The sequence below is a fragment of the Panthera pardus genome, unplaced genomic scaffold, assembly GCF_024362965.1.
Source record: "Panthera pardus isolate Hobbes unplaced genomic scaffold, ASM2436296v1 HiC_scaffold_1, whole genome shotgun sequence".
Lineage (NCBI taxonomy): Eukaryota > Metazoa > Chordata > Mammalia > Carnivora > Felidae > Panthera > Panthera pardus.
The window spans coordinates 68,293,971-68,317,531 of record NW_026526654.1 but is presented as its reverse complement, the minus strand read 5'-3'; the positions used below and the strand labels follow the sequence as shown (position 1 = coordinate 68,317,531).

Sequence of the window (23,561 nt, the reverse complement as noted above, 5' to 3'; positions counted from 1 at the left end):
TCAGCTGCAGCAACTTCTTAGTAGACACATCACTGAAGGCAAGAGAGACAAAAGCAAACCTGAACTACTGGGACTTCATCAAGATAAAAAGCTTCTGCATGGTGAAGGTACCAATCAGCAAAACTAAAAGGCAGCATATGGAATGGGAGGAGATAATTGAAAGCAACATATCTGATGAAGGGTTAGTATCTAAAATCTATAAAGGACTTATCAAACTCAATACCCAAAAAACAAACAACCCAGTTAACAAAGGGCAGAAGACACAAATAGACACCTCTCCAAAGAAGACATCCAGATGGCTTAAAGACACCTGAAAGAATGTTCAACATCACTCATAATCAGAAAATACAAATCAAAACCACATTTATTTTTTTTTTTTTAAAGGTACAAGTATTTTGTTTGTTTGTTTTTTTTTTAATATATGAAATTTACTGTCAAATTGGTTTCCATACAACACCCAGTGCTCATCCCAAAAGGTGCCCTCCTCAATACCCATCACCCACCCTGCCCTCCCTCCCACCCTGCCCTCCCTCCCACCCCCCATCAACCCTCAGTTTGTTCTCAGTTTTTAACAGTCTCTTATGCTTTGGCTCTCTCCCACTCTAACCTCTTTTTTTTTTCAAAACCACATTTAGATACCACCTCACACCTGTCAGAATGGCTAAAATCAACAACACAAGAAACAACAGGTATTGGCGTGGATGTGGAGAAAGGGGAACCCTCTTGCACTGTTGGTGGGAATGCAAACTGATGCAGCCACTCTGGAAAACAGTATGAAGGTTTCTCAAATAGTTAAAAATAGAGCTACTCTACAACCCAGCAATTGCACTATTAGGTAGTTATCCAAAGGATACAAAAATACAGATTCAAAGGAGTACGTGGATCCCAATGTTTATAGCAGCATTATCAACAATAGCCAAACTATGGAGGGAACCCAATGTCCACTGACTGATGAATGGATAAAGAAGATGTGGTACGTACACACACACACACACACACACACACACACACACACACACAGAGGAATATTACTCAGCCATCAAAAAGAATGAAATCTTGCCATTTGCAATGACATGGATGGAGCTAGAGAGTATTATGCTAAGCAAAATAAACCAATCAGAGAAAGACAAATACTATATGATTTCACTCATGTGTAATTTAAGAAACAAAACAGATGAACATATAGGAAAGCAGGGGAAGAGAAGAGAGGGAAACAAACCATAAGAGACTCTTAGTGACAGAGAACAAATTATGAGTTGATAGAGGGAGGTGAGTGGGAGATGGGCTAGGTGGGTGATGGTTACTAAGGAGGCCATGTTATGATGAACACTGGGTGTTGTATGTAAGTGATGAATCACTGAATTCTACTCCTGAAACCAATACTATACTGTATGTTAACTAATTAAAATTTAAATTTAAAAAAAAGAAAAAAGAAGAGATAAAGGAGGTGACAGGTATAAGGATAAATGCAAATTTAAAAAAAGAGAAGTGATTTCCCCTCTCTTCTTAGAGCATATACTTTAGAAAACTTATAGGGGCGCCTGGGTGGCTCAGTTGGTTAAACATCTGACTTCTGCTTACATCAAGATCTCATGGTTCATGAGTTTCAGTCCCACATTGGCTCTCTGCTGTCAGCACAGAGCCTGCTTCGGATCCTCTCTCTCCCTGCCCCTCCCCAGCTCATGCTCACTCTCTCTTTCTCTCTCTCTCTCTCTCTCTCTCTCTCAAAAATAAACATGTAAAAAAGAAAAAAAAAGAAAACTTTTAATTGTAAACTCCTTGTTTCTGTTATGTATTTTAAAAGCTAAGTAAGATTCTTGCCAGCTTTCTGACCCAGGGATGTCTTTCTCAAGGACCTAGGATCCATCTCTTTGAAATGCAACCATCAAGGAAGGTAGCACCACTATCTCCCAGGCTCTGTAGGACAGTAGGATCCTAACTTTAGCAGGTACCGTGCTGTAGGTGGCAAAATTACCTCTTGTCATAAAATGTGAGGAATTTCTTTTTCTTTTGGATAAAGCCAATTAACTAACACAGATCGTCACCCTCATTACCAAGTGAATCTAAAGTGAACTGCATGTGACAAATGGTACTGTCGAGTCCTCTTACGTGAGGACTACTTCTTGTTTATCTCAAAAGCATATATGTAATGGGCTGTCACTGCCTGTCTATAAAAGGGTGAGATTCCTTCTGTTTTGAAGTCTCTCAGCAGATTACTTGTGATAGGCATCACATTTTGGTTTAATGCCTGTTCAAAAATAAAACTGTTTTCTTTCTCTTGAGGAAAAAAAAAGAAAATAGACTATGAAAAGTTTCAAATATATACTATAAACCCTGAAATGAATAACACAAAAAAGTTATAGCTAACAAGCCAACAAATGACAAAAAAGGAATCATAAAAAATGGCCAATCCAAACAAAGTCATAAAAAGAGGGGAAAGAGACAAAGAAAAAATAAGACAAGTAGAAACAAATAGCAAGGTGGCAGATTTAAACCCAACCATTTCAAAAACCACTTTAAATGTCAATTTAAAAACCTCAATTAAGAGGCAAAGACCGACTCAACTATATGCAGCCTACAAGAAACCCACCCACATTAAATACAGTTGACCCTTGAACAACATGGGAGTTAAGGCTGCTGACCCCTGTGCAGTTGAACATCCAACTATAATTTTCATTTCCCCAAAACTTAACTACTAATAGCCTACTGTTGACCAGAAGCCTTACTGATAATATATACAGTCGACTAACACATAATTCATTTGTTACATGTATTATATACTAAAGAAAATGTTACTAAGAAAATCATAAGGAAGAGAAAATACACGTATAGTACTGTAGCATATTTACTGAAAATAAATCTAGGTATGGTGGACCCACTTACTTCAAACCCATGTTGTGCAAGGGTCAACTGAATAAAGATACAAAGAGGTTAAGAGTTTTTTTTTAAAAAAGTATACAATGCTAAATACTTGTCAAAAGAGAGCTTAAGTGTTTATATTAATATTAGAAAAAGATTTCAGGGCGCCTGGGTGGCTCAGTTGGCTAAGCATCCAACTTTGGTGGGCTTAGGTCATGATGTCTCAGTTCATGAGTTCAAGCCCCATATCAGGCTCTGTGCTGAAAGCTCAGAGCCTGGAGCTGGCTTCAGATTGTGTCTTCCTCTCTCTGTCCCTCCCCCGTTCACACTCTGTATCTCTCTCTCTCAACAATAAATAAATATTAAAAAAAATTTTTTTAACAGAAAAAGACTTCAGAGCAAAAAAACAGGGATAAAGAGAATAATTTCATCATGCATTTATATATATATATATAAATATATATATATTATATTATATATATATTATATATATATCATGCATAATATGATACGTCATGTAAAATATATTAAGAGTATATAAAATATATAAGAGTATATAAAATAAATATATAAATAAATAAATAAAATATATATATTATATTGTATATTATATATATTATATACAATATAATATATAATATAATATATATACATAAAGAATAATATATATACATAAATATATATATGTATAATATATATATGTATAATATATATGTATAATATGTATAATATATATATGTATAATATATAATATGTATAAAATATGTATAATATATATATACATAAAGAAAAAATATATAAGAGTATATAAAATAAAATATATTAAGAGTAAAGTTTATTAAGTAATACTGAGATATAATTAAATACAATAATAAAAGATTATAAACAATTTTCTGCCAGTTCAACAACTTAGATGGACACATTCCTTGAAAAACATATATTGCCCAAGCTCACTAAAATAGTAATAAAACTGAATTGCCCATATCTATTTAAAGAAATTGAATTTGTAGTTAAAAACCTTCCCACAAAAGAAAAAAAAAACAAAAAACCTTGAGACCCATATGGTTATGGTTTTACCAAACATTTAATAATATCAATTTTGTACAAACTCTATGAAAAAATTGAAGAGAACAATTTCCCAATTCATTCTATAAGGCCAGAATTATTCTGTCAAAACGTCCAACAAAAATTGTAGAAAAAAAAAAAAACTAGAAAAAAAACCCATAACCATAACCATAAAGAGAAAACTACAGACCAATATCCCTTGTAAACACATAGTACAAAAATTCTTAAAAGTTTAGCAAATCAAATCCAACAATATATGAAAGGGATACTATATTATGATCAAGTGGAATTTATCCAAGAAGGGAAAGTTGTTTTAACAGGCAATATCACTCATCATATCAATAGTCTAATAAAGGAAAAATATGATCATCACGATAGATGCAGAAAACACATTTCAGAAACTCCAACATTTATTTCTGATATAAAAAAATCTCTGCAAACTAGGAATAGAAAGACAATTCCTTAATGTGATAAACAACACCTAAGAAAAACCTACTCCTGACATTATACTTAATGCTAAAAGACAGAATGATTTCTTTCTAAGAGCAGGAACTCTTAGCACTTCTATTCAACACTGTATTGAAATCTTAGCCAGTGCAACAGACAAGAAAAAAAAAGCAAAAAGATTAGAAAGGAAGAAATAAAGCTGTCATTATTCACCCATGACATAGCTGTGAATATAAAAAACCTATGGAAACTCAAAATGGGCAAAAAACGTAGAGACATTTCACTGATGATAAACAAATGGCAAATAAGCACATTTAGAAGACTTTCAGCAGCTATGGACTTTGGGTGATAATGATGTGTCAGTATTAGTTCACTAACCGTAACAAATGTAGCACTCTTGTGGGAATGGTGACAGTGGAAAAGGTTAAGCATTTATGGGGGCAGGGGGAATATGGGAAATCTCTGTACCTTTGGCTCAATTTTGTTGTGAACCTAAAACTATTCTAAACAGTCTGTTAAAAAAATATTCCATACCATTAGCCATAAGAAAAATGTAAATTAGAACCACAATGAGATATCACTACATACTGAGAAAAATGGCTAATATTAAAAAAAAAAAAGTAAAACCACCAAATGTTGGCAAAGATGCTGGGAAACTGGAACACGCATATATTGATGATAGTAATACAAAATGGTACAGCCACTCTGAAACAAAGTTTGGCAGCTCTTACACAATTAAGCATATATGACCACACCATATGACCTACATGACCATACCATACGGCCAGCAATTGAACTCTTGGTTATTTATCTCCCAGGAAAATGAAAACTGGTATCTATACAAAAACCTATACACAAATGTTCAAAGCAGCTGTATTCACAACAGTTAAAACCTATGAAGAGAGCAGGTATCTTTCAATGAGTGAATGGTTACACAAACTGTGGTCCAGCCATACCATGGAATACTACTAAACAACAATAATAAATTGCAATGGGCTGACTTGTGCTCCCCACCCCTGCAAAACTCGTATGTTGAAGTACTAACCTAAGTACCCAAGAATGTGACTGTTTTTTTAAGTCAGGGCTTCAAAAGGGGTACAGTAAATTAAAATGAGGACATTTGGTGAGCCCTAATCCAACCTGATTATAGTGTCCTTATAAGAACAGGAAATTTGGACACACAAACACACAAGGGAGTGTGTGCACAGGAAAACCATTTTAGAGCACAAGGAGAAGGCAGCCATCCGCAAGCCAAATAGAGAGGTCCCAGAAGAAACTAAATCTGCAGACACCTTAACTTGGACTTCCAGGTTCCAGAAACATGACAAAATTTCTGTCAGTCACCCAGTCTGTAGTATTTTGTTATAGCAGCCCTATCAAACTAATATATTGATATATAACTTCAATTATTCTCCAGGGAATTATGCTGAAAAAGCCAATCCCAAAGGTTAAATAATGTATGATCCCATTTATATAACATTATCGAATTATAAAATATGTCAATTATTGAGTAAAGATCTTATTAAACACCTATGTATGTACTCCAACTGGTCTACTGGTACAGTCAACATAATACTTAAAAAGATGATTATAATCACGGGCCATCTTTGGAAGATCTTACAAATTTTTAGTTTAAAAAGTAGTAAGTAAAAGCAAACCATAAATCTCTCATCTAGCCTTCCTTTCCTGAATAAACTACACTTTAGAATAAGAACAGTTAATAGAGGAAAGTTTCTCTTTACAGAATTACAACTAATAGTTGAGAGAGGAATGATAAAGTTTTAGCAACTCCTATAGATCCAGTTAATGGTGATCAATAATTGCTTACATCAAAAAAAAAAAAAAGAGAGAGAAAGATTAACAAGATATGTGCCTGCCAATTGGGATCCACAAAAATATCTCTGAAGTATTTCTTCCAGAAAATATCAAACCAGGATCTGATCAGGCCTCTAGGCCTGCTCTATTTCCAGGAAATACAGAGAATTAGACAATTATGTTAAACAATGGAGGAGATGCAATCTGCAAAATACACACTGTAGGAAATTCTACAGGATAAACAATCCAGTTTCTTCAACTAAATTGTAAGAGAAGAAAGGGGGTAGGTAAAACCTACAGATTAAGAGATTTAAGACAGAAGTCAATCAATCACAATATATGAACTTTATTTTGATCCTGATTAGAGCACATGAAAAATAAATTATAAATAATCGAGAAATTTTGAACACTGGATATCCGATAATAGAAAATTTGCATCAATTTTGTTAGATGTGATGAACAGAAGTCACTTTTTAAAAAGACAATGCATACTGAAGGGGTGCCTGGATGGCTCAGTCAGTTAAACATCCCACTCTTGATCTTGCAGTTCATGAGTTCTAGCCCCACACAGGGCTTTGTGCTGATAGTACAGAGCCTACTTGGGATATTCTCTCTCTCTCTCTCTCTCTCTCTCTCTCATAATAAATAAATAAACTTTAAAAAAAAAGAATAAAAGATCATGCATAGTGAGATATTTATTGGTGAAACAACATAACCTGAATTTACTTTAAAATAATCTGGAATCAGAGAGAAATATAGTTTGGCCATGATTTATAATTGGTTAAGAGGTATATGAGAGTTCACACTATTAACCTATTTTTATAAATCTCTAAAATTCTCCATAGTAAGATGTAAAAAATTAACCTTAGAAGCAGAATCAGAAATAAAAGAAGTTGCAAATAGCCTCTATCTGTAAGACAAAATATAACATTCACATATATGTTCTTAAATGATTTTTTTTCTCAGCAATACTCACACGTAATCAGAATATGAGCACCATATTCAAAAAGAAAGGGTAAATATAGTACTAATAACTAGAAAATAACAGGTATATGCCTTCTATTACACTTAATTTTTAAATATTCTGTTTTTTAAGTTTATTAAAAAAACCTCTTCGTATGTCTGTAGTATATGACTCTTCATATGTCTGCAGTATAACTTACATGGAATGGCTACTGTTACTCCAATTCCAAACTATTCATTTTAATTATCTTTCTAAATATAATGACCCATATCACAAAAACAATGCCTCTATCAAGGGCAATATATTTCATAGCTCTTGAATGGACACAGACACACGAAACCCTACGAGGACAGCATTCAGGCATCATTTCTGCTCTATAGATGAACAAACTGAGACTTGGAGAATCAACCAATTTATCTAAAATCCTACAGCTACATTACAACTACTACAATCAAAACTTTCCTGCTTCAAGGTCCAAGGTCTTCTCCACTCTACCATGCAATGATTTAAGATGCAGAAGAAAAATCAAAATTCTAACTGATTCACTGTAAATCCCAACATGAACAACACTCCTGGCCAATTTCTTAATGAAAAGTCCCTTATTTATATGTTATATGCAGTATGAATACAATCTAATGTAATGACAACAATCACTAATATTACATCCATTAAACGTTTATGCAAAAAGGAAAAAACACTTTTCTAGACAAAATACCACAAACTTTCCTTAAGTTTTACCAAAATTACATCAAAATCATTACACATATATTTATAAATTCAACTATTTTCAATGTTTCTTTGGCTATTTTGAGGTCTTTCATGGTTCCATAAAAATTTAAGGACTGTTTGTTCTAAGCTCTGTGAAAAATGCTGTTGGTATTTTAATAGGAATTGCATTAAATGTGTAGATTGCTTTGGGTAGTATAGACATTTTAATAATTTTTTTCTTCTAATCCATAAGAATGTAACGTCTTTCCACTTCTTGGTGTCCTTTCAATTTCTTTCCTCAGTGTTCTCTAGTTTTCATAATAAAGGTCTTTCACCTCTCGGGAAGTATCTTACTGTTTTGGGTGCAATTGTAAATGAGATCTATTCCTTAATTTTATTTTCTCTTTCTGTTTCATTATTGGTGTTCAGAAATGGAACATATTTCTGCACATTGATTTTGTATCCTGTGACTTTACTGAATTCGTGTATCAGTTCTAGCAGTTTTTTGCTGGTCTTTCGAGTTTTCTATATAGAGTACAATGTCATCTACAAATAGTGAAATGATCATATGGTTCTTATCCTTTCTTGAAAAGCAAAGCTGGAGGTATCACAATTCCAGAATTCAAGTTATATTACAAAGCTGTAGTGATCAAAACAGTATAATACTGGCACAAAAACAGACACATAGATCAATGGAACAGAAAATGCATAAATGAACCCACAACTATATACTCAATTAATCTTCAACAAAGCAGGAAATAATATCCAATAGAAAAAAGACAGTCTCTTCACCAAATGGAAGAGGTGAAGAGAGCGCTGGGAAAACTGGAGAGCAACATGCAAAAGAATGAAACTGGGCCACTTTCTTACACCAAACACAAAAATAAATTCAAAATGAATGAAAGACAAAATGTGAGACAGAAAACCATCTAAATCCTAGAGAACACAGGCAGTAATCTCTTTGACACTGGCTATAGGAACTTCTTTCTAGACAGGTCTCCTGAGGCAAGGGAACCAAAGCAAAAATAAACTACTGGGACTTGATCAAAATAAAAAGCTCCTGCAAAGTGAACAATCAACAAAACTAAAAGGCAATCTATGGAATGGGAGAATATATTTCCAAATGACATATCTGATAAAGGGTTAGTATCCAAAATATATGAAGAACAAATAAAACTCAACACCCAAAAAACAAATAATCCAATTTAAAAATGGGCACACACACACAAAAAAAAATAAATAAAATAAAATAAAATAAAATAAAATAAAATAAAAATAAAAATGGGCACAAGACATAATAGACATTTTTCTAAGGAAGACATACAGATGGCCAACAGACACATGAAAAGATGCTCAACATCATTCATCATCAGGGAAACACAAATCAAAACTACAATTAGATACCACCCCATGCCTATCAGAAGGGCTAAAATCAACAACACAAGAAACAGCAGGTGTTGGAAGGATGTGGAGAAAGGAGTACCCTCATGCACTGTTAGTGGGAATGCAAACTGGTACAGCCACTCAGGAAAACAGTATGGAGGTTCCTCAAAAAGTTCAAAATAAAACTATCTATAATCCAGAAACTGCACTACTAGGTATTTACTCAAAGAATACAAAAATACCAATTCAAAGGTATACCCCAATGTTTACAGCAGCATTTACAATAGCCAAATTATGGAAACAGCCCAAGCGTCCATCGACTGATGAATGGATAAATATGTGGTATATATACACAATAGTATATTACTCAGACATAAAAATTACAATTACATGGATGGAGCTAGAGAGTGTTATGCTAAGTGAAGTCATAGAAAGAAAAATACAATATGACTTCACTCATATGTGGAACTTAAAAATAAGCAAAGGGAAAAAGAGAGAGAGGCAAACCAAGAAACAGAATTGGTCTGGGTGAGTGGGAGGATAGGTTAAATAGGTAATGGGGATTGAGGAGTGCACTTGTGATGAGCACCACACGCTGTATGTAAGTGATGAAGCATTATATTGCACACCTGAAACTAATATTACACTAATCATGTTAACGAACTGGAATTTATATAAAAACTTTAAAAAATTAAAGTATTTTAACTGATTCTTAAGTTCTCTTAAAAATTATATTAATATAAAATTTTCTAGGGTAATCCTTAAGTCAAATTATTCTGGCTGCATGATTTAATATAGGCCTTCATTGACACTAACAAGTGTTTTGTATGCATAAAGTTATTTAACCCACATTTTAACTCCAAGATCCAGAAATTATTGTTAATCCTTTATACAAATAACAAAACTGAGACTTGGAGATTTTAGGTAACTTGTTCAAGATCATGGAGGTAGTAAAAGGTAGAACTGAGACTTGAGTCAGTCTAGTCTGATGACAAATCCTTGCTCTTAACCCATCCTTTATTCCAATAAATATCACCTACTTTCAGTTTTCCAGAGTTCCCTGAGTTACTAAATTCCTTCTCTTGTTTCAAAGAAGATAACCAACTGCTATCTAGAATAGCTAGAACAGAACAGCTGCATCAGAAACTGGTTAATTTTGTCATTACATTCACTTGTCTGCACACACTGTTACATTCTCCCTTAGATATTGTATAAACAGAGGTTGAATTCTCAGGCCAACCCTCAAAAAGTAAAATATCTTTTAAAATAATATTTCTACATAAATGTCTGGTATTTATAACAGGATAATACCATACCCGCCTCTGTCATACACCCTGCAAAAAAAAAAAAAAAAGTACCCAATATCCCAAAGATAACATGAAATTCCTTGTCTTCCTCCAGCATACCACCAAGAATAATTTCACATCCCCTAGTCCCCTCATCAGCTCCATTAGGAGAAAAAACATAGGGTAAGAAAGTAGTAATATTTATTTGTACTTGTAGTCAAGTCTGAAGCCTAAAAGGGCCTCAATGATGAAAACTATTACTGTTATAGTTCAGTACAAAAAAAGTTTTGCGTGAACTAGCCTGGAAACCTAACTACTATATTGTACTTACAAAGACTGGGAACATAACCCACTCATAAACTGGAAAATATATTCACCAATTCTCTCTATAATCTACTACTCCTTTCCAACTTTCTGAAAACTAAAAGCCTAGCATTTATGAGTGAGAGGTGACAGAGCTATGACTATCTTTAACTGCACATGCACAAAAAAAACTTTGTTACATGAAGTACCCAAGATCCTTTGGGACGATAATATATACAGTGAAAATATACATTAGATCCTTTGGGACGATAATACCAAAGTCATTCATCCAAGATACTTCAATATTCCTCATTTTTTAGTAAGGAGTTCCAGATTATATTCAGGTCTTTGAAATTGGATTCATTTTCTCTTTTTTATTACCAGATGCTATTGCACTGAATGCTTGTGCACAATCCCCCACAATTCATATCCTTAAAACCTAATGCCCAATGTGATGGTATTAGGAGTTGTGGCCTTTAGGAAGTGATCATGTCACAAGGGCTCTGTCCTAATGAATGGGACCAGTATCCTTAAAAAGAGGCTCAAGAAAGCTGCCACCCCTTCCACCATGTGAGGCCAGTGACATGGCACTGTCTATGAAACAGGAAATAGGCCCTCACACAGAGAATCAGCCAGCACTATGATCTTGAACTTCCCAGCCTCCAGAACTGTGAGAAATAAATTTCTGTTGTTTATGAGCCACCCAGTCTGTGGTATCTTGTTACAGTAGCCCAAATGGACTAAGATACCAGATTTTGTAATGGTCTTAAATATTTTTATGATACACAAAAACATATTTTGTTGTGTTAATCTGATCAGTAAAACCAGACAGATATGTACACTAATATGATGCTGTTAAAAAGTAAATTCATTAAAAGTATCTGTCTAGAGTGTAATTTAACTATCAAAAGTTTTATAAATATTCATAGCTTTTGACACAGTAATTCAAAATGTATTCTAACAATCAGAGTTTCACTCATTAAATTATCAAGGGCTTACTTTGTGCCAGGCATTATTCTTCTGAATAAGGATGCTTATCACATCATTTTATGCGCCAAAAAGTTGGGGGGAAAAATGTCCAATAACAGTAAGAGTTAAAAAATCAAAATATATCTAATGTATTAAATATTATAGTACCATCGGAAACTATATTATTAAATATCATAAAATATTTAACAATAAAATGCTCATGTTGAGAAAAAAATTGTATAACAAGATACAAAACCATTATATGTAACTATGTATAACTACACGTATGATCCCAAATCTGTGTTCTAAATGTTATTAGCCAGAGACCTTGGTCAAGTTACTTAACCTCACTCTACTTCAGTATCACCTTCTAAAAATTTTACATGTAAAACAAAGATTTTTTTATTTCATATCTCAATGGATTGCTGAATGGGTTGTTTGCAAAATGCTTATAATATTCCTCCAGTACATATAAAGCACTAGGAATTATTTGCTGGTGTTAGTAGTATCACACATACACACACACACACACCTCTGAAAAGAAAAAAAATGGAAGAAATATATCAAATGCTATCAAAGATTCTAAATTCTAACAAAACTAATTCTGAAACAATCAGGAAATTTAAATACTTATTTAAATTTAAATTTAAATTTTGATTAAATTTATTTAAATTTATTTAAATTTAATTTATTTAAATTTATAAAATATTAAAGATTATTTTATAAGGTATGGCTTTGCTTTTCAATAACTCTTTGTACCAGAGTAAAGTATATGAATAAAATATATCATCTAAGATTTGCTTTAAAATACTTTGGAGGGGTTTATATGGGGAGATTTAAAAAAAAAACTTTTAATGCTAAAAAAATTTTTTAATGCTAATCAGAATAACATAATTATTACTGGATAACAGAATTATTACTAGCTTTTCTTTTCTTTATATTTTTCTATTTTCCAAAATAATTTTTTAAACGAGAAAATTTTTTTCAAAAAATGTTAAGGAAATCCTTACCAACACTCCATCCACAGATGAAACTTTTTCCCAAGTAAACCAAGCTCTTTCTCTGACATGATCTGGTATCTTTAATTTCTGACATAATGCAACAAAATCAGGTTCTTCAGTTTCTTCAAATACAAGCCTGCCAGATAAAAATAGATATATAATAGGCATATACTTACAAATCAAACTAATTAAATATTTGTTTCAATGGTTTGCAGATAACAGCACTGTTCTGAAAAAAAGCATCACTAACTAGTTTAAAATCTTATTTATTTTGAAGAAAACTACAGGTAGAATTTTAAACATATTTATCTTTTTTCATAGTCTTTCCAGCAAAAATACCACACAATGAAAAAGGTTTGCTGGCCTGGTGAATCACATACACTTCAGCACAAAAAAATAGCTTTGTAAAAGGAAGTAAGCATGATAGCTAAAGCTGTCATGAAAACTGGGATGACAGTAACAGCAAAAAGAGTAAAGCCCATATATAATATTTCAGAATCAATTTAGTATCAGCGACTTTGCTAAAATGCAGTCTACACGTAACCAATATCTCATATAATCTCTCTACCTACTAGCATTTCTTATGTAACGATTAACATAAAGTATTGCTATGCTTATTTTATCCTTTTCTCCTCAATCTTCCTTACCCATTATAGGTAGTCAATAATTTCTTGTTGGCTAGTTCCTGTTCATTCATTTAATGTCTCACACCTAATAATAATTAGTGTGAGGAATAGCTACTAATTTTTGAGTATTTACACTAACCCTGTACAAAGTACCTTAAATGCACATCAGCCTATTAGATAAGCACTCTTATTATTCTTCTTTTACAGATAAGTACCAAATCAGAGAAGTTAAAGTACTCAACTAGGCAATGGCCAGTAAGTGGGAAACCCAACAGTTTAATTCCATAACCCATGCCCTTGACCGCTATTTTAGACTGCCAACCCTCCTTCAAAACATAATTAACTTTTGGTTACACCACCACTGGGGGTGAAATGCTATTACTAGTGAAGGTTTCCCTTCTAACTGCACCACTTAAGCCAGATAAAATGCAACAGAAAAAAAGATCTCAACTGTCAAGGTAGCAAAAACCTCACTGCAAAGTGCAGGTGGAGTGGGCCCTGAATCCACCCCTAAGCAAATTGCTAGGCTTCAGACTGCCAGCCAGTAGTTTTACTCTTGCTAAGCAGCTAATCTGCAGAGCTGAACTGCCCATACTAATGAAAACTTTTGTGGGTAAGGATAATCAAGAGTACAGTGTATTTTGCATGGTTTGGACTTAACAGGAGAATTTTTGGTAGATCCACCATTTAAAGATGAATAACAATGTTGGGTCAGGGAAGAAAGGCCTTCTTTTCCCAAGTGATGGCCATAATTTCAGTATTTCTGGCTACCCTACAATAATTGAGAATGCTTCCAAAGCTCTATGGGTAACAGGGGATTCTTTAAGGTATATTTACTGCTTTTTCCAAATGCCAACTTTCAAGTATTGGATACATCAGAGCTTAATCAGAAATTAAACTTCTGTCTTCTCCCAGAACGTTTCAGATTTTTTTTTAAATAGTATGATTTTTAACTGACCCATAAGACAATCCACTTAAACAGATGTATTTTCAATAGCCTTTCACAAACCATCCCAAAAGCCCATTCCTATCTTTTGCAATATGCTTGAACTCTGTATCTGGAAAGTTGAAAGAAAAGGACTTGGTAAAGGACAAAAATGGAGAGGAAGTGGTGAGGGAAAGAAAGGAGTTCCATTTCCCAGCAATCTACATGTAGTCTCAAAGTAGGACCAGTACTGACAATAATAATGGCAATCATACTCTTTCAATCTTAGCTTTTTAACCATAAAGTATCACAATCAAGAAAAATAGGATGTCGCAGTACAATAAATATCTCCCTGTCATGTTCTACTCGCCTAAATTTAGATCCCACTTGGGGAAGAAAAAAGTTTAATGTGAGCGCGTGAACATCACTAATTTTGTACCCAAACAAAAAAGAAAGAGAGAGAGAGAGAGAGAAACACAAGGATGTTTGTTGTCTGGCTCAAAGGCAAAATGTAAGAAAGAATGAAAAATGCTGAAGCTTAACATAGAAGAGTTTTATGCGACAGGAATAAAAGTTCAGAAACTTTCAAGCACTTAGCCTAAACGTCTCACAAAACTTTTGCCCATACGCCAGTTCCTCTCAAGTGTTATGACCCTCCAGTCGCTACTGATGGCTCTGAATCCCCAAGACCTCAAAGCACTGTTACAAGGAAACGCCACAAAGCACCTCAGCCGAGTACACTGCGGGCAACTGACACGCAGAACCCTGCACTTCACGTCCCCTAGCTTTCCTGGTTGGCATTTCCAGGACTGGGCTTCGGATGCAGTGCACGCCCAGAGGAAAACACTTTCAGCTGCTGCATCTCAGGAGACCAAGACAGAAAGTCAAACACGACCACCGAAATGTTACAAATCTCAACAGGAGACAAACTCTCCACCAGACACCAGCCAGTCATTTTTCTTTTTTGCGTTCGATGGCGCCTCAAAAACACCCTCCGCCGGCGAGCCTTTCCGCCTGGAGGAGGAAAGGCGGCACCTGTCACTTTGCTCAGGGACCCGAGCCCCACCCGCCCGACACCTGTCAAGCTGGAGCCGAGACCCTTCCCGGATTCCCTCCCCTCGCTCGCGAACCCAGACCCCTGTCACCCCCGTCCAGGCGCTCCGCGGTGCTGGGGGACAAGGGAGAACCCTCCTCCCGCCGGGACGCGGCAGCCGGCGGAGACGCGCCCCCGCCTAGACGCTGGGGTGCCCGCCCCGACGCACTCTCGAGGCGCCCTTCTCTCGAGACGGCCGCCGCGGCTCCGCTCGCTCACCTGGGCAGAGGCAAGTCCTCGGGGCCGCTGTCCTGCTCGGGGTCCTCTTCAGGAGGGGGCGGCGGCGGCGCCGGGGGTTCGGCGGCGGCGGCGGCGGCGGCTGCGGCTGCTGCTCTCCGGGGGGTTTTGGGCGGCATGACTCCCCCCCAGGGCAGGAGCCAGTGAGTGGTGGCGAAGAGCCGGGGAAGGAGGACGCGCGCACTTCGGGGCACGCCCCGTCCTCTCCCGACTCCCGTTACAAAAATAATTTGAACGTCCCCTGAGAGAAACCGGACAAGCCCTCCCCCGCCCGGCAACCGAGCGCCGCGTCCAACCGCGGGAAAACGTCACTTCCGCCCGCGGCGTCACGTCCGCGAGGCTCCCGGGCCCGCCGGCGTCGGGAGGGAACCGGGGCGCCCAGCGGTGTGCTGGGCGGGGGCGTGAGGTCGGGCGGCCTGGGCGTGGGCCCCCCCGGCCTGGGCCGAGGCACTCTCTCTGAGGCAGCCGCCGCCGCCCGGACGTGTCTCGAAATTCTCCCCTCCAGGCCTGGGTGCCGGTAACGGGGCACTGCACAGTCTGGGGCGTGAGATTGAGCCCCGTTTTTATCTGTGGGTTGATCTGGGGCTGCACGCAGTTCAGGCCCCGCCGGGAATATCAAGCGTGTGCACCCAGGGCGGGCACGCCCCTCTCCCTCCGTGGGCGGTGCCGTCCCTCTGTACCACGCTCCTCCCGCCCAATCCGTTACTCAGAATCGGCCAAAACAAAAACAAACCTTTGTGGAATGCTTGATGCAAACGGAACTCTGAGGATCACTGGGAGATGGAAAGTGTAAAACAATTACTGGCCTTTTAGGATCGCTGTTTAGGGAAGGAGAGAGGAGGAGTGCGTAAAGAACAGATTGTAGTGTGATAAATGTTTTGATAGCGGTGTAAAAAACGAGGCACCATCGAAATGTCTATGGGACATCTTCAGAGAAGCGGTGGCAGCTGAATGGAAGTTTGCCAGGCAGACCTAACATGTAAGGAGGGCTTACTATGTACCAGGGGTTGTGCTGGCCATTTTAACTAGTTATCTTAATCCTCAGAAACAACCCTTTGAAATGAGTAGTAGTGTCATTTCTGTTTCCAGATGGGGAAACACGCTCAGAGGAGTTAATTAATTTGCCCAGCATTACAGAGCTGATGGGTTGCCGAGGATTTGATTCTGCTTAACCATTACGTTGTGTTGACAAGGAATGCGCCCAGAAGAGAGGAGCATGTGCAAAGGCACAAAGACAGAGAAGAGCTTGCTAAAAGAGCTTACACCATCAAACTGGTTTAAAAGCTGTGTGTCTTCTGTGTCTTAATATTTACTGTAATAATAGACCGTCTAATATGAATACACGGTTTTCTGTCTTTGGCAGACCCAGTGGATTGCCCAATCAGAACTTCCCAACTGAGGCACTGTGAATACAATATAGCCGTGTTCTGATGTGAATCCCCTCATCCTTGGAACAGCTGAACAGAGCTGAGGCAGGGGGAGCCTTCAAGCAAGTCATGGCTGCAAGCCTCTTGGGTTTATTTTAGCGATTTGCACAATTTGCATCTTCTGTATATACCATGATATATGTCAGGATGTGAAAAGGGTTGGCAGTCATTTGCCTACTCAACAGCCAGTCTGGCCCAAGTTCAGGAAAAATCTCTCTGGGGCCAAAAGCTTGTCAGAAGTAGGGCTCATACCCAGCCTCAGCTACAGAGAATGAGTACCATCCAAGTGGTTATTTTACTCACCTGCCTGGGTTAGTGTAGGCTAACTAACTGCTCAGGATGCAGTTTTGGTCTTTGCAGGATCAAAGGTTGTCTGCTGGCAGCCTGATAAAATGAGATACAGAGATGACACAGCTCTTCTGCCCTTAACTATTTCCATGAGAATGTGACACTTAAACAGTTGCTGCAGCCATTGTGACTTCAGGCAAGCTGACCTGAGGATAAGGCAGAAATGTTAATGATGTTAACAGTAATAATATCAAAAAAATCTGCCTCCTCGGTGACAACTGAGTCTGACTTGACCAACCCTGGGGCTGACCTCAACTGAGCTGGGGTTTTCAGTTGTTTCTACCAGAAAGCATTGTGACTGATAACATTTGCCCTCTGAGCCCCTTCCAGGCAGAGACCAAATCTTAGGCATCATTGTAGCTTTATAGTAGCCAACACAGTGTTAGGCACACAGTAAGTGCTTATTTGCTAAAAGTAGAGGGGCCAAGAGAGCAGAGGGAAAGTTCTGGGAACTGAAGTAAACTCTCTACATGTAGATATGACTTGGTTTATTTAAACCCACTTTATCAACCTCTGGATTTACCACAATTGTGATACATCAAAGATTTTTCAATTTGCAAAACGATGTGTATCTTTATCATGGATTAATTTAACTATGTTCCCCACTACATTTAAAATCCTTACACACCAGGCACCTGGGGGCTCAGTCAGTTAAGCATCCGACTTCAGCTCAGGTCATGATCTCGTGGTTCTTGGGTTTGAGTCCTGTGTCAGGTCCTGCACTGATAGGGTGAAACCTTCTTGGGATTCTCTCTCTCTTTCCTCTCTCTCTCTCTCTGCCCCTCCCCTACTCCCACTTTCTCTCTCTCAAAGTAAGTAAACTTAAATTAAATTAAATTAAATAAATAAAATAATAAAATAAAATATCCTTACACACAATTTAGGAGCAATTGGATTGATCAAAAGTTTTATATCCCCCACAGCTTTCTGTTGCACAACCAAAGAAATATCAGAAATTCTGCAGATTCTTCAAAGAAGCTTTTCTTGATCTTCCTTCACCACCAGCACTCCACTGAAATCACTCTTTCAAAGGTTACACGTGTCCTACTTGTCAATTCAATGGCTTCTTTCTGGTCTTCATTCTAATTGACTATCTTGCAGTTAACACAATTAACCTCTTCCTCTTTCTTAAAACTTCCCTAGTCTTCCACAAATCCATGGTCTCCTTTTTCTCCTGCTCCCTTCTGTTCCTTTATTAACTCCCAATCCTTCTTCTCCTTGTCTTCAGTGAAGTTTCCCCAGAGCAGCAGGACTCAAAGAGTGTTCCTTGGACCACTGCCAGTTTGCTTATATCTAGTCCACAGGAGATAAGCACAGAAATTAAAAGTGCTTAGCAGCATTTATAGCATTTAATATTTCAGCTATATCCAAGCACATGATCATTGGACACTTCTCATTGAACAAAATGTGGGTTCAGGTGTTCTGCAACTTTTTTGATTGTCCTTACCATCTGTAGTAGGACCACATTATAAGGAGTAAATTTCTTCCCCACATTTTTATTTAAATTCAAGTTAATTAACATATAGTGTAGTATTGGTTTCAGGAGTAGAATTTAGTGATTCATCACTTACGTACAACACCCAGTGCTCATCCCAAGTGCCTTCCTTAAAGCCCATCACCCGTTTAGCCAATCTTCCCCACTCACCTCCCCTCCAGCAACCTTCAGTTTGTTCTCTATAGCTAAGAGTCTCTTACAGTTTGCCTCTCTCTCTATTTTATCTTATTTTATTTTTCCTTCCCTTCCCCTATGTTCATCTGTTTTGTTTCTTAAATTCCACATTGAGTGAAATCATATGATATTTGTCTTTCTCTGACTTATTTCACTTAGCATAATACTCTAGTTCCATCCATTCACATTGTTGCAAATGGCAAGATTTCATTCTTTTTGATGACTGAGTAATATCCCATTATATAATATATATATATAATGTGTATGGATATGTATGGATATGTATATATCCATATACATTATATATAATATGTATATATCCATATACATATATGGATAAAGAAGATGTGCCATATCACATCTTCTTTATCTATTCATCAGCCAATGGACATTTGGGCTCTTTCCATAATTTGGCTATTCTTGATAGCAGTGTTATAAACACTGGGGTGCATATGCCCCTTCGCATCAATATTTTTGTATCCTTTGGATAAATACCTGGTAGTGCAATTGGTGGATCGTAGGGTAGTTCTATTTTTAACTTTTTGAGGAAGCCCCTTACTGTTTTCCAGAGTGGCTGCTTCAGTTTGCATTCCCACCCACGGTGTAGGAGGGTTCCTCTGTCTCTGCATCCTCACCAACATCTGTTGTTTCCTGACTTGTTAATTTTAGTCATTATGACAGGTGTGAGGTAGTATCTAATTACGGTTTTGATTTGTATTCCCCAGATGATGAGTGATATAGAGCATTTTTTCATGTGTCAGCTATTTGTATGTCTTCTTTGGAGAAATGTCTGTTCATGTCTTCTGCCCACTTTTTAACTGGATTTTTATTTTATTTTATTTTTTTAATTTTAGAGAGAGAGAGTGTGCAGGAGCAGGGTGGGGAAGAGAGGCAGAGGGAGAGAGAATCTTAAGCAGGCTCTGTGCTCAGTGCAGAGCCCAAGGTGGGGCTATCCCATGACCCTGGGATCATGACCTGAGCAGAAATCAGCAGTCAGACACTCAACTGAGCCACTCAGGCACCCTTTAACTGGATTATTTATTTTTGGGGTATTGAGTTTGATAAGTTCTTTATAGATTTTGGATACTAGCCCTTTATCCAATATGTCATTTGGAAATATCTTCTCCCATTCCTGTGGTTGCCTTTTAGTTTTGTTGGTTGTTTCCTTTGCTGTGCAGAAGCTTTTTATCTTGATGAGGTCCCAATAGTTCATGCTTGCTTTTGTTTCCCTTGCCTCTGGCGGTGTGTCTAGTAAGAAGCTGCTGGGAATGAGGTCAAGGAGGTTACTGCCTGTGTACTCCTCTAGGATTTTGATGGTTTCCTATCTCACATTTAGGTCCATTTTGAATTTATTTTTGTGTATGGTATAATAAACTGGACCAGTTTCATTCTTCTGCATGTTGCTGTCCAGCTTTCCCAAGACCATTTGATGAAGAAACTGTCCTTTTTTCATTGGATGCTGTTCCTGCTTTGTTGAAGATTAGTTGACCATATAGTTGTGGGTCCAATTCTTGGTTCTCTATTCTGTTCCATTCATCTATGTGTCTGTTTTTGTGCTAGTACCATACTGTCTTAATGATTACAGCTTCACAATACAGCTTGTGATGCCTCCTGCTTTGCTTTGCTTTTTCAATATCACTTTGGCTATTCGGGGTCTTTTGTGGTACCATACAAATTTTAGGACTGTTTGCTCTAGCTCTGTGAAGAATGCTGGTGGCATTTTGATAGGTATTGCATTGAATGTGTACATTGCTTTGGGTAGTATAAACATTTTAACAATATTTGTTCTTCCAATCCATGAGCATGGAATATTTTTCTATTTCTTTGTGTCTTCTTCAATTTCTTTTGTAAATGTTCTATAATTTTCAGACTACAGATCTTTTTACCCCTTTTGTCGGGTTTATTCCTATATATCTTATGGGTTTTGGTGCAATTATAAATGAGAGTAATTCCCTATAAGGAGTGAAATTTTGAGGTTAACTGTAACCCAAAAGTGAATACAAATCTATGAAAATATATTTATTTACTTTTCTCACTTGTATGTTTATAGTCATTTTAAATTTTAATTGTTTGTTTTATGAAATTCATAGCTGACTTAAGGAAGTAAAATTGTGTCATTTGTTTTTCTTTTAATTTTTTTTAATCTTTATTTATTTTTGAGAGAGAGAGAGAGAGAGACAGAGCGTGAGCTGGGGAGGAACAGAGAGAGAGGGAGACACAGAATGTGAAGCAGGCTCCAGGCTCCAAGCTGTCAGCACAGAGCCTGACCGCGGGGCTCAAACTCATGTACCATGAGATCATGACCTGAGCTCAAGTTGGAGGCTTAACCGACTGAGCCACCCAGGGCCCCAAATTGTGTCATTTGTTTTTAACCCTAAATTATAGTTGTCGAAATAAGCCTCACTTTCCTGTTTTGTCAAGAAAAGACACATGTCAGCAGTGTGTTAGTAATAATAGTAGTAAATCAAATAATGACCAGAGAAGTGATTCCAAAGAATTAAAGATCTAAGCATTTTACTAATTTCACTAAGACATATCATCCCCCTTCTATTGAGTTCAGAGCCATAACTCATAGTAAAGTACTAAAACCGACTAATAAAGCAATAAACTCATCGAAATTCAGTGGCTTTCACGTACAAAATATAAAGAAACTAATTACGAGTTTGATAAAACATTTGGAGTTTTTCCAAGAAAATAATCAAACATAGGGAATTCATGGATCCATAGCCCATTTCTTTAATTTGTAATTATAACTTAATAGGACAAATGTTTGGAACTGATAAAGATTTGATACTATTACCGATAAAGAATTGAAGATGAATTTTGAAAATAAAGCATAGGTTGCTCCCTTTTGGATAAAAGTAAAAAATGAGGGGCATCTGGGTGGCTCAGTTAGTTGAGCATCCAATTCTTGATTTTGGCTCAGGTCGTGATCTCATGGTAGTGATACTAAGCCCCGCATGGGCTCTGCATTGGTGTGGAGTCTGCTTATGATCCCCTTTCTCTCCCTTTGCTCCTCCCACATGCACATGCTCTCTCTCTCTCTCTCTCTCAAAAATAAATAAATTAATTAATTAATTAAAAATGAATATCCTGAGCTTGCTGAAATTGCTTTAAAATCATTTCCATTCCCTTAACATACCTTTGAGAGACCAATTTCTCTATGAGTGTTACTGAATAAAACATAGAAACAGATTTACAATATCTCCTGTTAGTGGCATGGTCACCAATTCAACCTAGAGGAGATTATTTAACAAGCAAGAAACACATTTGTCATGTTTAAAACTATAACTGTTGACAAATTTAAAATATTAAATACAGGTTTTAATATGGGAAATTGCTACTTCACTACCAACTTTTTGTTTAGTTGTTATGAGTATGGAATGATTAAAAAACTAATCGTGTATTAGCAATTCTTTATATAAATCGCCTATACACACACTCTAAGTAAGCAAAGTAGTTTTTGTAATTTTTTCTTTTATACTATGTTATTTTTTGTTCTGTGTTTTTTGAAATATAATTTTATATGTTAAAATACTAAAACATATGAGTTTGTATTTGGTGTGACTTTTTTGTTTTCCTTTCATTTTTCTAGTACTTTAAAATGTTTTATTTTCCAGAAGTATTAATTCATGAAAAATTAAAAATTAAAAAAGAAAGTTCCTTCACAGATAATGTGAGATAACATTGGCCTAAAAGATCTTCAATTCTCCTCTCCTTTTGCTCTATTTCATTTCCATGGTTTAAATGACCTCCCATATGTGTATACTCTTAGATTCTTTCAGGTTTCAAGAAACAGAGATCCACTTAGTTTACCTTAATTATTCAGAATTATTGATTAGTTTAGGGAGAAAAAGTGAAAGACCAAAAAAAACCCACAACAAATAAAATAGTCCCTCCTGCCGCATTCATGTACCTTGTCACTCATCCAACAGCTGGCTTGCCTCCTTCCTGCCAGTGTAAAAGTTGTTAGTCTTCATCTTTTTATAATTTTCTCCTACCACAATGACCTCCTCTCCATTCTTCAGGAGAGAGAATATGACTAGTTCCCTTACTAAACTGTAATTTACGCTAGAAGGACCAGATAACATAATTTGCAAGGCTCAGTGCAAAATGGAAATGCAAGGCCCTTTATTCACAAAATATTGAGATTTTCAAGATGGTGAGCGCAGAACGTTAAACGAAGCACAATGCCTTTCTAACATGGAGTGTTATATAACTGCCCATAAAGTAGTTGTCCATGATGGTACATGTCCATGAGGGTATATCTATATCTGTTCTGCTAACTATGGTGCCCCCATGCCTAGTATGTGCCCATGACACTGAGCAATCAATTGGACTTGATATCAAGTGGTAGCTAGTTTGGTACCAAATCATTGTATTAGTTTCCCCTCCTTCCCTGCCCACTCCTCTTTGTCCTCACTCCCATTTCTCTC

At 36.8% G+C, this 23,561-nt stretch overlaps 1 protein-coding gene across 2 annotated transcripts in view; it reads right to left on the bottom strand.

The window, feature by feature from the left end:
- RB1 (RB transcriptional corepressor 1) overlaps positions 1–15,985 on the bottom strand; it is a 171,815-nt gene extending 155,830 nt beyond the window's left edge. Inside the window, exons 1-2 of one of the 2 annotated variants that reach the window (XM_019447575.2) lie at positions 15,664–15,985; positions 12,810–12,936 (exon numbers count right to left, since the gene is read on the bottom strand). In XM_019447575.2, the coding sequence (XP_019303120.1) occupies positions 12,810–12,936; positions 15,664–15,800 (264 nt within the window). In that variant the 5' untranslated portion in view covers positions 15,801–15,985. The remainder of the gene's footprint in view (positions 1–12,809; positions 12,937–15,663) is intronic. The other variant, XM_019447574.2, reaches the window with a different exon arrangement.
- Positions 15,986–23,561: the final 7,576 nt, after the last annotated feature.